The following is a 14176-nucleotide window of genomic DNA, read 5'->3' on the forward strand; positions in this document are numbered from 1 at the left end:
GAGCACAAACTCTCAAAGAACTCTCTAGCACCTAGCCACTGGTACAGATATATGGAAGAAACCTGGAACAAAATTAAAACCCAAGAAGAAGACACCTTCATGGTTCACATCAGCTCAGTGGATAGAAACATAAAGTTCACCAGGAAGACACAAAGATAACAGTTTGCTGTTTTTGGACTGTAGTGTGCACACTGGGGAGAATGGAAATGTTAACAGCAAAGTTTACCTGAAGCCCACACACACGGACCAGTACCTCCTCTTTGACTCCCACCACCCGGGCAATTGTAGCTTTCACCTTGTAATTGGAAGGTTGCCGGTTCGAGCCCCAGCTTGGAAGGTCTCGGTCGTTGTGTCCTTGGGCAAGACACTTCACCCGTTGCCTACTGGTGGTGGTCAGAGGGCCCGGTGGCGCCAGTGTCCGGCAGCCTCGCCTCTGTCAGTGCGCCCCAGTGTGGCTGTGGCTACAATGTAGCTGCCATCACCAGTGTGTGAATGTGTGGATGACTGGATGTGTAAAGCGCTATATAAATACAGGCCATTTACCATTTACCAAAGCTCATAAACATGTGGTTATCCCAGCTGGGCTTTCATAAAATCAACTAAGATGCACAGGAAAGACGGTCAGACACCAACTAGAGAGGATCAGAAGGACAAACAGAACAACTGTCATCCCTCATGTGGCAGGTTTATCAGAGAAACTCAGGAGAGTCTTCTCCAAGCACGACATCCCAGTGTACCCAGCCACACACTCAGACACAAACTGGTTCATCCCACACACAACCTCAACAATGTAGCGTAGCTGTACAGTGTAGGGAGGAGTGCTCAGACCTCTACACTGGAGACACCAAACATCCACTTTATAAACGCACAACATAGAAGAGCCACCTCCACGGGACAAGGCTCGGCTGTACTAAAGGACAAAGGTCACTGCTTCAAGGATGCAAATGTTCACATGTTGGACAGAGAGGACAGGTTTGAAAGAGGAGTAAAAGAAGCATCTGTGTCCACTGTGAACGGCTATCTTATATACCAACATACCAACTGTCTGCCAGTTGCTCAAAACACCACAGACACATATTTCTATGTACTATGACTCTGCTCACCAGCTCAGCACTTTTGGCTTGAAAGCTTTCCTCCATCTTTGGCTGCAGAATCCAGTCATCACACCATTTGTGCTTTCTGACATAACCTCAATTAGTCTTCCAGCCAAGCAGGCGAAACCCACTCTCACAGTTCTTGCGATTGACAGAAATAATTGATTACACAGCGGTGGAGAGTAGACGTTATCAAAGTAGATGTCTTTCTGAAAGCGCTGTAACTAAGTTTAAGAATATAATCCACCCACTGTTATCATCTTCAATGCCCTGTACCAACACAGAGCAGAGCAGCTATCTGAACGCTACTCCAACAGAGGTCAATTATCTTGTTAATAATTTCACCTCCTCACTAGTACGACTCTGGATACTGTAGCTCCTGTGAAAACTAAGGTCTCTAATCAGAAGTACCTGACTCCGTGGTATAATTCTCAAACACGTAGCCTAAAGCAGATGACTCGTAACCTGGAGAGGAAATGGCGTGTCACAAATTTAGAGGATCATCATTTAGCCTGGAGAAATAGTTTGTTACTTTATAAGAAAGCCCTCCACAAAGCCAGAACATCTTACTATTCATCACTGATTGAAGAAAATAAGAACAACCCCAGGTTTCTCTTCAGCTCTGTAGCCAGGCTGACAAACAGTCAGAGCTCTGTTGAGCCAACCATCCCTTTAACGTTAACTAGTAATGACTTCATGAACTTCTTCACAAATAAAATTTTTATCATTAGAGAAAAAATTACCAGTAATCATCCCACAGATGTAATATTATCTACAGCTACTCTTAGTACCATTGATGTTAAGTTAGACTCTTTTTCTCCAACTGATCTTTCTGAGTTAACTTCAATAATTACTTCCTCCAAACCATCAACGTGTCTTTTAGACCCCATTCCTACAAAACTGCTCAAAGAAGTCCTGCCATTAATTAATTCTTCGATCTTAAATATGATCAACCTATCTCTAATAATCGGCTATGTACCACAGGCCTTCAAGCTGGCTGTAGTTAAACCTTTACTCAAAAAGCATCTCTAGACCCAGCAGTCTTAGCTAATTATAGGCCAATCTCCAACCTTCCTTTCATATCAAACATCCTTGAAAGAGTAGTTGTCAAACAGCTAACAGATCATCTGCAGAGGTTTATTTGAAGAGTTTCAGTCAGGTTTCAGAGCTCATCACAGCACAGAAACAGCTTTAGTGAAGGTTACAAATGATCTTCTTATGGCCTCTGACAGTGGACTCATCTCTGTGCTTGTCCTGCTAGACCTCAGTGCAGCGTTCGATACTGTCGACCATAATATCCTATTAGAGCGATTAGAACATGCTGTAGGTATTACAGGTACTGCACTGCAGTGGTTTGTATCATATCTATCTAATAGACTCCAGTTTGTGCATGTAAATGGAGAGTCCTCTTCACACACTGAGGTTAATTATGGAGTTCCACAGGGTTCAGTGCTAGGACCAATTCTGTTTACATTATACATGCTTCCCTTAGGCAGCATCATTAGAAGACATAGCATACATTTACACTGCTATGCAGATGACACCCAGCTCTATCTGTCCATGAAGCCAGATAACACACACCAATGAGTTAAACTGCAGGAATGTCTTAAAGACATAAAGACCTGGATGGCCGCTAACTTTCTGCTTCTTAATTCAGATCAAACTGAGGTTATTGTACTCGGCCCTGAAAATCTGGTTTCCAGGTCTCATCATGGTGCACTTTGCTGGCCTATTGGGGATATGGATATTATGAAGATCACGGACATTTCTTCTCAAATGTGCACATTCAGGCAGGAACACATGCACACACAAAGTAAGAAAAATGTGTTTGTGAAAGCAACTTAAAAAATAAAGAAAAATATACATTTCTTTTTATAAAACAATCACATGTATGTGTTTTTTTCTTACATTTGCTTTGTGCTGCTGTTTATGGTTTAAAAAAATTCCATATGTTCAGATTTTTGGGGGGCTTTCATTGATATACATCATCCAAATAATGTCATGTCAGATTTTGGAGGAAGGAACAGCTGGCATACCCTAGAAACAGGAAGTGAATATTTGTCAAATTTAGCTCATGTTCAACGACCTTCAGCTCAAGTTAAACTGAAGACTTTAACCCCACAGTTTAGTGCGGGTCTGGGCCGAGATTTCACCTGAAACAGAAATGCAATATCATCTTAAAGAACACAGCAGTTTAGTTTTGACAGTTTAATTTAAAACACGGCAGGACCAACAGCCAATGAAACATTAGAACACACAGATCATTTCAACACAGACATCCAATGAGAAGACAAAAAAACAAAACACCCAATCAGGACATCGTGACACAAAGCCTGCTCAACAACAGCGCACCGTGCCCATTGGTGAGGGCAGGGATTACACCAAATGGGTTTTGTTTGTTTGTTTGTTGACCACAAACAGTAGCACACTTTATAAATGAAGCTGGGTCAGGTGAAACTGTTCAGAAGGGACAGGTGAGTCAGGTGCACATGTGGTGGTTGAGGGACTGTCTCTCTGCTGGCCAAGTCCTCGGGGCAAACAGTGTGAGCAGGTGCTTCCTGTTCCTGTTCCCGGGGTCTCTGCTCTCAGATGCTTGTTGAAGTTTGTTGCTGCTAAGACGGTGACATCAGATCACCACGAGGGATTCACACAGACATTTTTGTAATTCAGCATTTTTACAGACAGAAAATTACATACAGTTTATAGTGCTGTGACAATAAGTATCAAGTAACGACAAGAACCCTGAAAAAATGTAAAAATGTATACAAAGGTTAGTAAGAAAGAACTGATTTTGCCAGAAATAAAGATGTTAGAGGAATGCAGAATGTTTTTTTTTAAATCTTACAGTGTAAATTTATTAATAACAATTTTATTAATCATGCCACCTTAAAAAACCCCATTGATCATTGTTGTGTTTCTTCTACTGTGTGAGTAGAGAGTCTGGAAGACTTCAAGTCAGTGGCAAAAAGTCCCAAAACGCAGTTTAACATCATGTGATCAATTGAGAAGGGTTGTCACTTCCTTTTTATGACATTTTGAGCCCTTGATAATTTCAATCTCGGTTAGTAATCAGGCAGTATTTTGAGAAACTGAAGGAGCTACACCAACATCCCCTACAACTCCCAGAGTACATCGAATGGCCAATCAAACTGCCAAGTCTCCTAGTTTGCCATTTTCTACAGCAGATGAGAATTTCTGGAAAACTTGTAAAAGTCAGATTTCTTAATGGGGTCTATAGGTTTGTTTCCAGGAATCAAACACAAACTGAAGTTAAAGGATCACACTGTAAACACACACTGAACAGAAAACACACTATTAAAAACAAGTGCAAAAGCTGAGAGCCACCAAGGTCAGATCTTCATAGACGTAGACTCCATAAACATTAATTCTACAGACCAAGAATCCAAAGACCAGCACACTGCACAGCAGGACTCCATGGGCCTGGATGTGACAGACCTCTAAGGTTCCTTGTGGTACCTGACACCAAGTCCTCAGGGTTGCTGAGTCTGTTTCCTGGAAGCACTCCACTTAAGCTGGGCAAACACTGTGCAATTTTTTCATTCGTGTTATTCAGCTCCTGCTCAAACTGCACGATTGACTCGCAGGGGTGAGAAGTTCATAGGTCACGATGCAGGTCTCACACTATACGACCCGATGCTCTGATGCGACCTGAGTGCTCACACTGTGCGTCCATAACATGAAGGTTATAACAGAAAATCTGTCTCTCGTTCTCCCTCTCTGTCTTTCACTCACACAGACACACCACCACCATCAACTTTGCTAAATTGCTGATGAAAAACATGATCAGGCAGCTGTGATTGAGCAGCAGTGTAAATCCAACTATTTTCACGGTTGTTGTGGTCGTGATAATTTTGTGAGGCCACATCGAAAAGGCTCGGATGAGCTTTCCAAAGTTCTACAAGTTGTGCCTCCATCGCTTGTGTCCAGATCACACGCTGCACAGCTGTGCTGCTTCTTTTCACTTTCATTTCTGTGTTTGTGCGTGCGCAGCGTGAGAGGCTGCGGTGACGCCCTCTCGACGGCCGACGGGATTTCAAACAGGTTTGATTTTCTTACGACCGAGCGATTGATGATCGGGAGCTGGTCGTGAGGTGTTAATCGCTTCTCGTTACCCCACGTATACTACACGATGCACGCCACACGATGAAGGCGAAACTCGGGCTGATGACCAAAACGAGCCAAAAAAAATCGCACAGTGTATGCCCAGCATTATCAGCACCTGACTAAACTCGCTGATATTTGCAAGCTTGATGTTATCATATCTTTCCCACCTTTTTCCCTTTGCATATGAAAGGTCAGAGGATTGTGGCTCTCTATTCTCTTTGTTTTTGCATTCATGCTTACCTTTACAGAGGAGGGAGAGCCTCTAAAGAGCTCGTGTATTCATTCCTTTTTGGGGTTTTTTGTTTGTTTCTCAGATTACACAAATGAAGTTTGGCTTTTCTGAGTTCGTCTGTAGATTAGTTCAGTATTTGTCTTTACACAGTTATCTGCCCTCAGAGTGCCCTTCTGGTTTAAAATGTGTTTACTCACTAATCTCTTTGTTTATGGTCTTTTTTCTACTTGTTATTGTTTTTAATCTGTTATTATGGTCCATTTTTAAGTCTAGGAAGCTGCGGTGTTGATAAAGTTTGAATGAATAGTCTTTACAGGACAAAGAAACAGTCAGACACATGAACATTTGTTTTTGTGCTCTGGTTTTCGTTTCTGTCAGTTATGAATGAGACTATGAATTAGATCCAGTCCAGCAGATCCAGATGACGAAGTGCAGTTCACCCTAGAAAATGGTCTAATGTTGGTTCAGGTTCATACTCACCTGACAATTTACAAAGTCTAGAACCATGAGAATCTACTGAGAATGATGGTTCTGGTCCCATTCAGGTTTGTCCAACAAAACCACAGACAGTTTGATAGTCCCAGTTCAAAACATGAGTCTAAATCCAGGAATCGGGAGGCATGAGTGCAGTGAGACAGGAGTTCCCGGGAGGTTTTCTGAAGATTTGGAAGGACCTAAAAGGGTTCTATAAAGGTTGTAGATGGTTCTGTAAGGTTCTTTCTCAGACATGTTCTCATCTCATCTTCCTCAGTCTGGTTCTGTTCTCTTTCTCTCGTTTCTTTAAGGCTGTGATGTAATGGCTAAAGAGTACTTCCTGTTCCTTCTTCCTGGTGAGAGTGCTGAATCGCTGGTCATCCCGATAACGAACACAAAATTCCTTAAAAGTTGTTCTGGAGAAGAAAAACAAAACAGGAATATTCATATTTTGATATGAGAGCTGGAAACAGTAATTCTGATGGCAGCCCTTTTTTGGCTCATTAAACTACATGAAAAAATATTTTATTTTAACTGCAAATAAGAGAACCTCAATAAGGAACGAGGAACCAAAAGCATTAAACTGAGCTGAATGGTAAATGGCCTGTATTTATATAGCGCTTTACTAGTCCTTAAGGACCCCAAAGCGCTTTACACATCCAGTCATCCACACATTCACACACTGGTGATGGCAGCTACATTGTAGCCACAGCCACCCTGGGGCGCACTGACAGAGGCGAGGCTGCCGGACACTGGCGCCACCGGGCCCTCTGACCACCACCAGTAGGCAACGGGTGAAGTGTCTTGCCCAAGGACCCAACGACCGAGACTGTCCGAGCCGGGGCTCGAACCGGCAACCTTCCGATTACAAGGCGAACTCCCAACTCTTGAGCCACGATCGCACAATGTATAAATTGCTTAATAAATTTTAGATGCTTTACGTTATGGCGAGAGTAAAACTTTAAAACATGAAACTTGAAGGATTCTGGGGGAAAGTGACTCTTAGTGCTGTATCCCGCCCGCTCTATGGTGAATACGTCTCACAGGGTTTATGATCATTATGTCCTTCATGTGCCCAGAGATTATTTATACATTTCAGTATAGCTGTGTTAAAACATTCAACTGATGTGACGTGTGTGGCTTGTAAATAGTTGTGTCAGAACCACAGTGTGCTCAGTGATTACCTCAGGCAGCAGAAACCTGAGAAAGAAGAGGAGCAAGAACAAGAGCATCATGAAAGTACAGGCCCCTGCATGACATGTACCACTGTTCGAAAAAAGAAGTAGCTCAAACCCAGAAACTGTTATGGTCCTGGGTCATTTGACCCAGCATTTTGTTTATTATTATGATCTTATGTTCTAGTTTATTCTGATTACGTATCCAGGTTAAGACGTTCTAGTTCTTTGGTTTTAGTTTCCGTTCTCGGTCGGTATCGTGTCTCTGAGTTTTGTCAGTGTATATTTCCTGTCTTACATTGAAGCCCTGTGTCTCTTGTCTCGTCATATTAAATAGCATCAGCTGCTCCTCCTGTTTTGCCATTCCTCGTCTCCTTCCGTGTATATATACTGTGTGTTTATGGCGTTATTTTTGTGCCACTATTCTGAGCGCTTGTAAAAAATTTTTGCAGGTGCAAGTGTTGTATTTTGAGTAGAAATTTATTTTGAGCGAAGAAAAGCTAAATTTGAGTGAACAAAATTCATTCCTGTGTGCAAAAGCTGTATTTCAGTGTTTGCTATTATCCACACACACAATAGCAGCCCCTCTAACTCAGGTGAGTTTATTTATACAGTGGTGAGAAGGCAAACAGGCAAGAGGGAAGACAAAACTAAAGACCTGAACTGGGAAAGCTAAATGACAAACCTGAGATGATACAAAAGGGGATGAGAGGCAGCGAGACGAGGAGGACACAGAGTAACACAGACTGACACGGAGGAACACAGACGAACCGGCAACAGGCAGGAGAACACACAGGGCTTAAATACACACACCAGTAATCAGGGGATGAGAGACAGGAGGGCAACACAGCTGGGAGGAATCTGGGCTGACGGGACAGGGGAAACGTAAACTGAGCACACTCACATACGACACGGACCTTCACAATAAAACAGGAAACTGTTGGGTTGAGGGAAGTTACGCAAATTTGCGCAGGTTTAGTAAATCTAGTGTTAAAAGAAGATCTCAGTTTGGTAGATATTTGGAGGGTTGTTCACACTATGGAAAGAAAATACACCTTTTATTCTCATTCACATAAAAGATATTCTCTCCTCCTCCTCTCAGTCCTGCAGGAAATGCATCGGAGGCGTCGCCCAGAGGGGATCCATTGAAATGCGGGGTGAAGAATGTGAGAGGGGTCGTTGATGATTTTGGCTGCCTGTCTGAGGGCCTGTTGGCTGAAAACCTGTCAGTTCTGACAGGTAGGCCAATGACTGTAGAGCACGCTGATACAGTGCGCTGCAGTCTGTTCCTGTATGAAGGCTGAGGGAGGGGAACCAGCAGCTGATGGAGGTCATGATGCTTTCCAGGAAGGCGTAGTAAAAAGTCATCACGATGGTTGTGCTGACTCCAAAGGAGGTGTAGCCATTGGTGGCACCTCCTGAGAATCTCTCTGTGTTGGCAGAGAATTTCAGGAGGTTGTCAAAGATGGTTCCCAGGTATTTGTGCTCCTCAACTACCTCCACTGGCTTCCCGTGGATGGTGGTGGTGACTGAAGCAGCCAGATCCCTCTGCCTACTGGAGAAGGTCACTACCATCTCTTTGGTTTTGCTCACATTCAGTTCAAGTTGGAGCTGTCACACCACACTACAAACTCCTGCAGAGTGGACCCGTGGTGTTGTGAGGGGCCTGACAGCAGTGACAGGAGAACTGAGTCGTCAGCATATTTAACCAGGTGACAGTTGGGCTGTGTGGATCTGCAGTCATCGGTGTAGAGGATGAAGAGAAGGGGGGAGAGCACACAGCCCTGGGGGGAGCCAGTGGAGGTGGAATGGAGACCGGAGAGAGTTGTTGACCCGAACTTTCTGAGTCCTGTTGGTCAAAAAGGCCAATATCCACAGGATTAGCTGCTCATCAGGTGGAAAGTTTAGTGGGCAGGATACGAGGCTGCAGAGTGTTGAACGCTGATGAGAAATCAGCAAACAGAAGTCTGGGGGAGGAGTCAGGAGCTCCAGATGTTTGTGGATGGAGTCCAAGATGAAGATTTTTGCGTCATCTACACCTCTGCATGGATGGTAAGCAAACTGGAGTGAGTCCATCAGGGGTCAGTTGCTCTTACGATGTGCTGTTTTATGATCTTCTCCGTCGAGCGGAAAAGTCGGAGACTGGGCTGCAGCTGCATCTGCAGCTGGATGAGGGAGTCCCTGGTGTAGGTGAGCCTTGGGGTCATGTTGAAGTGTTGGAAACAAGTCCGAAAAAATCACAAAAATGAGGAAAAGGAAAATAATACAAATATACCGAGTAGACGGCGAAATACAACAACAAAAAGAGCAGCGACCCGGAACTGGATCTCGGAGATTTGTCAGTTTAAGTATATCCTTCATGAAATTTATAACAAAAAAGGAGAATATGCCCCCTCATCTTAAAACTAATTTTTATGAGAATGGTGAGAAGACAGGCAGGCTATTAGCAAGACAACTTAAGCAAATGAACAATCAGAATGTTATTACAGCAATGAAAACGATGCTAAATTAGTTACATCCTCTTCGGAGATCAACATGATTTTTAAAATATTTGATCAAGTATGGATTTGCTAAATGCATTTGCTTCTTGCTTTTGGTTCTTGTATTTGTTGTTATAAAATGCAAAATCTGATAAATACTTGAATTGTACAAACAATAAAACAGTTCTGTTTCCGGAGCTGAATTAGCCTAGTTCTCTAATTCTTGGTGCTAATGAATCATTCTCCAATGAATTTTATTCTGGTAGAAATACCTCATCTGCATCTCCAGTTTGTCCCAGCGACTGGTCGATAAACAGCTGCCAGTCGAGGTGAGGTCATATTTTACAGGAACATAGCTGAATAATTAAGAGTGCTTCTCTGAATAATGAATGAGGAATACCTGCTGGTGATCTTTGCTTCCTCCAGCAGCTGTTTGAACTCTTCTCTGGCTTTCTGCAATTTACTCTTCTTCTCTTTGTACTCATCCTTCATCCTGCTCTTCACAAACTGATCAAACACCTGGACGCATACAGGTAACACTGATGTCATCGTGACATCATGACATTGCATGAAAATGTTAGAAATGAAAGTAATCTTTAATTTGCCAAACCTGTTTCCTCTGATCTGAAGTCAGCAGCAGGTATCGAGGGTCAAATACCATCTTATGAAGCTCCTTCTCCCAGGTGGAGAATGCAGACACCTGAGGAGAGCCACAGGTCAATATTTAAATTTAATGGTTCAATCTGTATTTATCCTGGCAGGGTGACTCTTAATAAATCTAATTTATATGGAGGTGCATTACACATATTGACTAAGATCAATAATGCTATCTATACAGTTTTTTTAATCTTCAAACCAACATGAGGTGAAAAAGAAACAATTTTAAACACAAATACAAAAAAGACACAGATACACGTAAAACATAATTTTAAGTCGGAGAATTGTGGCTGTGATGAAGCTCAATTCTGTCTTTCAGTGAATGAAGATCCATCATTGTTCTTCAGATAGTGGGGGTCTGATCCACCAAATCCAGCAGGATAGGAGTAATGATGGATCCAAAAGTGCAGACTCAAAACAAAGATTTATTACCACATGACAAAAACAAAAAACTGGCTGAACTGGGAATACAGAAACTAAACTGGCAGGCAGATGGATGGAACACACAGCGTGGGATGATGGTACAAACAGAAAAGTAGAGTGTATAAACAGAACCTAAGGATTACCTATACTGGGAGAACTGACAAAACAGACCTAAAGCCTGTTGATACGGAGGGAGAAACTCAGGGAGATGACACAGAGGGAGCAATCAGTGAATGGGAGACAGAAGGGAAACACAGCTGGGCAAATCAGGGCAAAGCAGGGGAAGCAAAACCTGATACAATCAGTGCTGGGCAAGTTACTTTGAAGAAGTAATTAATTATAGTTACTAGTTAATTCTTCAGAAAAGTAACTGACTTAGTAACTGAGTTACAAGATCCTAAAAGTAATTAATTACTTCAAAAGTAACTATTGCGTTACCTTAAAAAAAAAAGTTTAACCAGGGTATAATTGTCCATTTTTTAGATTGTCCCGCTACATTTCACCTACAAAAACTATTTACTTTGCCTTGTTTGGTATCATCCTTTTCAGCACAGCCTCACGTGTCTGAATTTACAGTCATGTTTTCATTTTGACAAACTGTATTAACACAATTGATCTAAAATCAGACAAAAAACATAAAATCCGAGTAGAAAAAGTTATATTTTTTACTGTAACAACCACAAACATGTTTATTGAACCATATTTCATAACTTGAAATGCAAATATAAATTGTCAATTTTAAAATCATATGCACAAGTTTTGCAAACAACAAAGTTATTTGCAGCCATTTACCTTTTACCCTTTTTTAATAACCATTTCACTAGCTGGGACCACATCCTCGGTAACGATGGGCGATGAGGGATGAGGAAGTGAAAACTGGTGCTGCGGCGACGGCTCTCGGGCCGGGCAGAACCCCCAAGAAATCATCCCCTACAGGAGTGAAGACTGGGCATTACGGAGGTCTTGGAGATTGTTGCGAATGTATAACTGGTAGGCTTGTGATGACCATCGACCCAGGAGCTTGATTAGGTGGTCAGAGATTCCTTTGCGGGAGGCAGAAGTTGCGGCGCCGATGAGAAAGGAATGGCCAGAGAAGAGATTTGGAGGAATCCCAGAAGACGAGAGCACTTGGCGAAAGTGTGAGAGGAACGATGACCTGGTCGGGGCGTGGCCAGATTCGGTGATGAACAGTGGATCTGAAGGTAAGGCGTGCTGAGATTTTCTGAGGTGGAGGTAATGGGTTACTGATTCGAAGGGACTTAAAGGTGAGTTTATTTTGAAATAGTATATAGGCGTGGGGCTGCCGGATTGATTGGTTTTGCTTCGTTTGAGGAAGAAAATGAGGCAGTCTTCGAAGACTGGGTGGATGTCGCTCAAGCACGGGTGAAGAGTCGAATGGGATTTCGAAGATGAGGAGGTGAATTCGGAACAGCGTAAGAAGCCGAAGAAGGCGAGCAGGAGTGTGCGTGCCAGGAAGTAGTCGCTACTTCAGCCGGAGGGTAGAGATGCAGCGATGTAGAAGATCTGAAGTTAGGGGTAAGCGGTGTAGGGTCGTGGCAGGTGACTGGCGCTGGAGACCTTTGATGAGTAATGATATCTGGGACGACATAATGGTTGGGCATGGCGAACCTGTGAGCAGCTTGGCAAAGAAATTGATGCCGCTGAGGTACGTGTTTATGGTGGGAATCTTATTCTTTTTTTTCTTTTTTTTATTTCCAAATTTGTTTTATTGATTTCAACAATGACATACAAAGTTAGCAACAGCAAAGTCAATCTTGATTTCAGAACAGTTGTATGTCCATTATACCCTCCAACCCCCCTAACCCGAATTCTCCCCCTACCAGGTCCACACTAGACATGACGCCGCAGAGAACCAGTCTCTGCCCACACACACACAAAAAAACCCCCCCAAAAAACCAAAAACACATCTCAAGACCCATATACGTAACAAGCATAACCCCCAAAAAACAACAACCCCCCCGCAAAAAACAAACAAAAACAAACAAAACAAAAACAGAGAAAACAAAAGCAGAGAAGGGACCAAACAAAACAAAAGGAAAAACAAGTAGATAAGGTATAAATAAGATTTAAAAAATAAATAAAAAAGATATAAAAAATAATTTAAAAAAGAAATAAAAAAAAAAAACTTTATAATGTAGCTTCGCTCAGTTCACTTCAGACTCAGTGATGGTGTCCACCAGCAAGAGAAATGATTTCCAGATTTGGTTAAATTCCTTAATAGAACCTTTTAGAGAGAATCTAAGTTTTTCCAACTTTAAGTTAAAGAGTACATCTCTCACCCAATGATCATGAGTTGGGGGGTGGGGAAACTTCCACTTCAACAGAATAAGCCTCCGAGCTAGTAAAGTGGTAAAGGCTAGGGCCTGTTTGAGGGGGCCAGATGAGTTCAAGTCGGGAGGAATGCCAAAAATTGCGGAGAGTCTAAAATTCTAGTGTCTAAAATTGGGCAGACCAAGACCACCGTCAGCTTTAGAGGACCGAAGAATAGACTTGCGAATTCTAGCTTGTTTCCCTCCCCATATGAAATGTGACAGAATCTTTTCTAACTTGTCAAAAAATGCCTTGGTAAGAAAAATTGGGACATGTTGAAAAAGATACAAGAATTTTGGGAGGACACTCATCTTTATCAGGTTAACTCTCCCTGCCACTGACAATGGTAGAGAAGTCCAACAGTCACAATCTTTCCCAACATTTTCTAGTAGGGATAGGAAGTTCTCCCTCATCATTTTAGGTATAGAAGAGGAAATAAAAAAAACCCAAATATCTAAATCCGGTTTCTGTCCACTTAAAAGGCACTATTGAGTGGGGAAGGGCTCTGGCCAGGGAATTGAGGGGTTGCAACTCGCTTTTTTGATAATTGAGCTTATATCCTGACAGTGTACCATATTGGTCCAGTATGTCAAAAAGCACCGGGAATGAGTTTAGAGGGTCAGAAATGTACAGGAGCAAGTCATCTGCATAAAGAGAGAGTTTGTGGGTAACACCGGACCTTGCAATGCCTTTAAATCTATCCTCTGAACACAGCCATATTGCAAGAGGCTCGATAGCAATATGAGAGAGGGGTGAGAGAGGGCACCCTTGCCTAGTGCCCCTCTCAAGTGGAAAAGGCAAAGACAAGTTGTTGTTAGTACGAATACAGATGGATGGCGAGGAATATAGTAGCTTAACCCAGAGAATAAAGTCAGCCCCTAAGCCAAACCTATCCATCACCTCATAGAGGAAGCTCCACTCGACGCGGTCGAAAGCTTTCTCCGCGTCAAGAGATACCACAACCTCTGGAATTGAGTTGCACGATGTGTGGATAATATTCAAGAGGCGTCTTGAATTGTCATATGAGTGCCTGCCGGCCATAAATCCCGTCTGATCAGAGGCGATAATTTGTGGCAGAACACGTTGTAGCCTAAGTGCGAGGATTTTAGATAGTATTTTAAAATCAATATTTAAAAGAGAAATTGGTCTGTAACTGCTGCACAACAGAGGATCCTTGTCCTTTTT

At 42.6% G+C, this 14176-nt stretch overlaps 1 protein-coding gene across 4 annotated transcripts in view; it reads right to left on the reverse strand.

Annotated features, from left to right (window-relative positions):
• Positions 1-3297: 3297 nt before the first annotated feature.
• Positions 3298-14176, reverse strand: part of tcerg1l (transcription elongation regulator 1 like) — a 74359-nt gene continuing 63480 nt past the window's right edge. For all 4 annotated transcript variants that reach the window (XM_086304587.1, XM_086304588.1, XM_086304585.1 and 1 more), the window contains 3 exons: positions 10191-10280; positions 9981-10099; positions 3298-6341 (listed from right to left, as the gene is read on the reverse strand). In XM_086304587.1, the coding sequence (XP_086160713.1) occupies positions 6185-6341; positions 9981-10099; positions 10191-10280 (366 nt within the window). In that variant the 3' untranslated portion in view covers positions 3298-6184. The remainder of the gene's footprint in view (positions 6342-9980; positions 10100-10190; positions 10281-14176) is intronic.

Source organism: Aulonocara sp. 'chitande type north' Nkhata Bay, linkage group LG8 (assembly GCF_057382095.1).
Source record: "Aulonocara sp. 'chitande type north' Nkhata Bay isolate Kocher_YH1m ecotype deep benthic linkage group LG8, A_spYH_male_GT1.1, whole genome shotgun sequence".
In the NCBI taxonomy this organism is placed as follows: domain Eukaryota; kingdom Metazoa; phylum Chordata; class Actinopteri; order Cichliformes; family Cichlidae; genus Aulonocara; species Aulonocara sp. 'chitande type north' Nkhata Bay.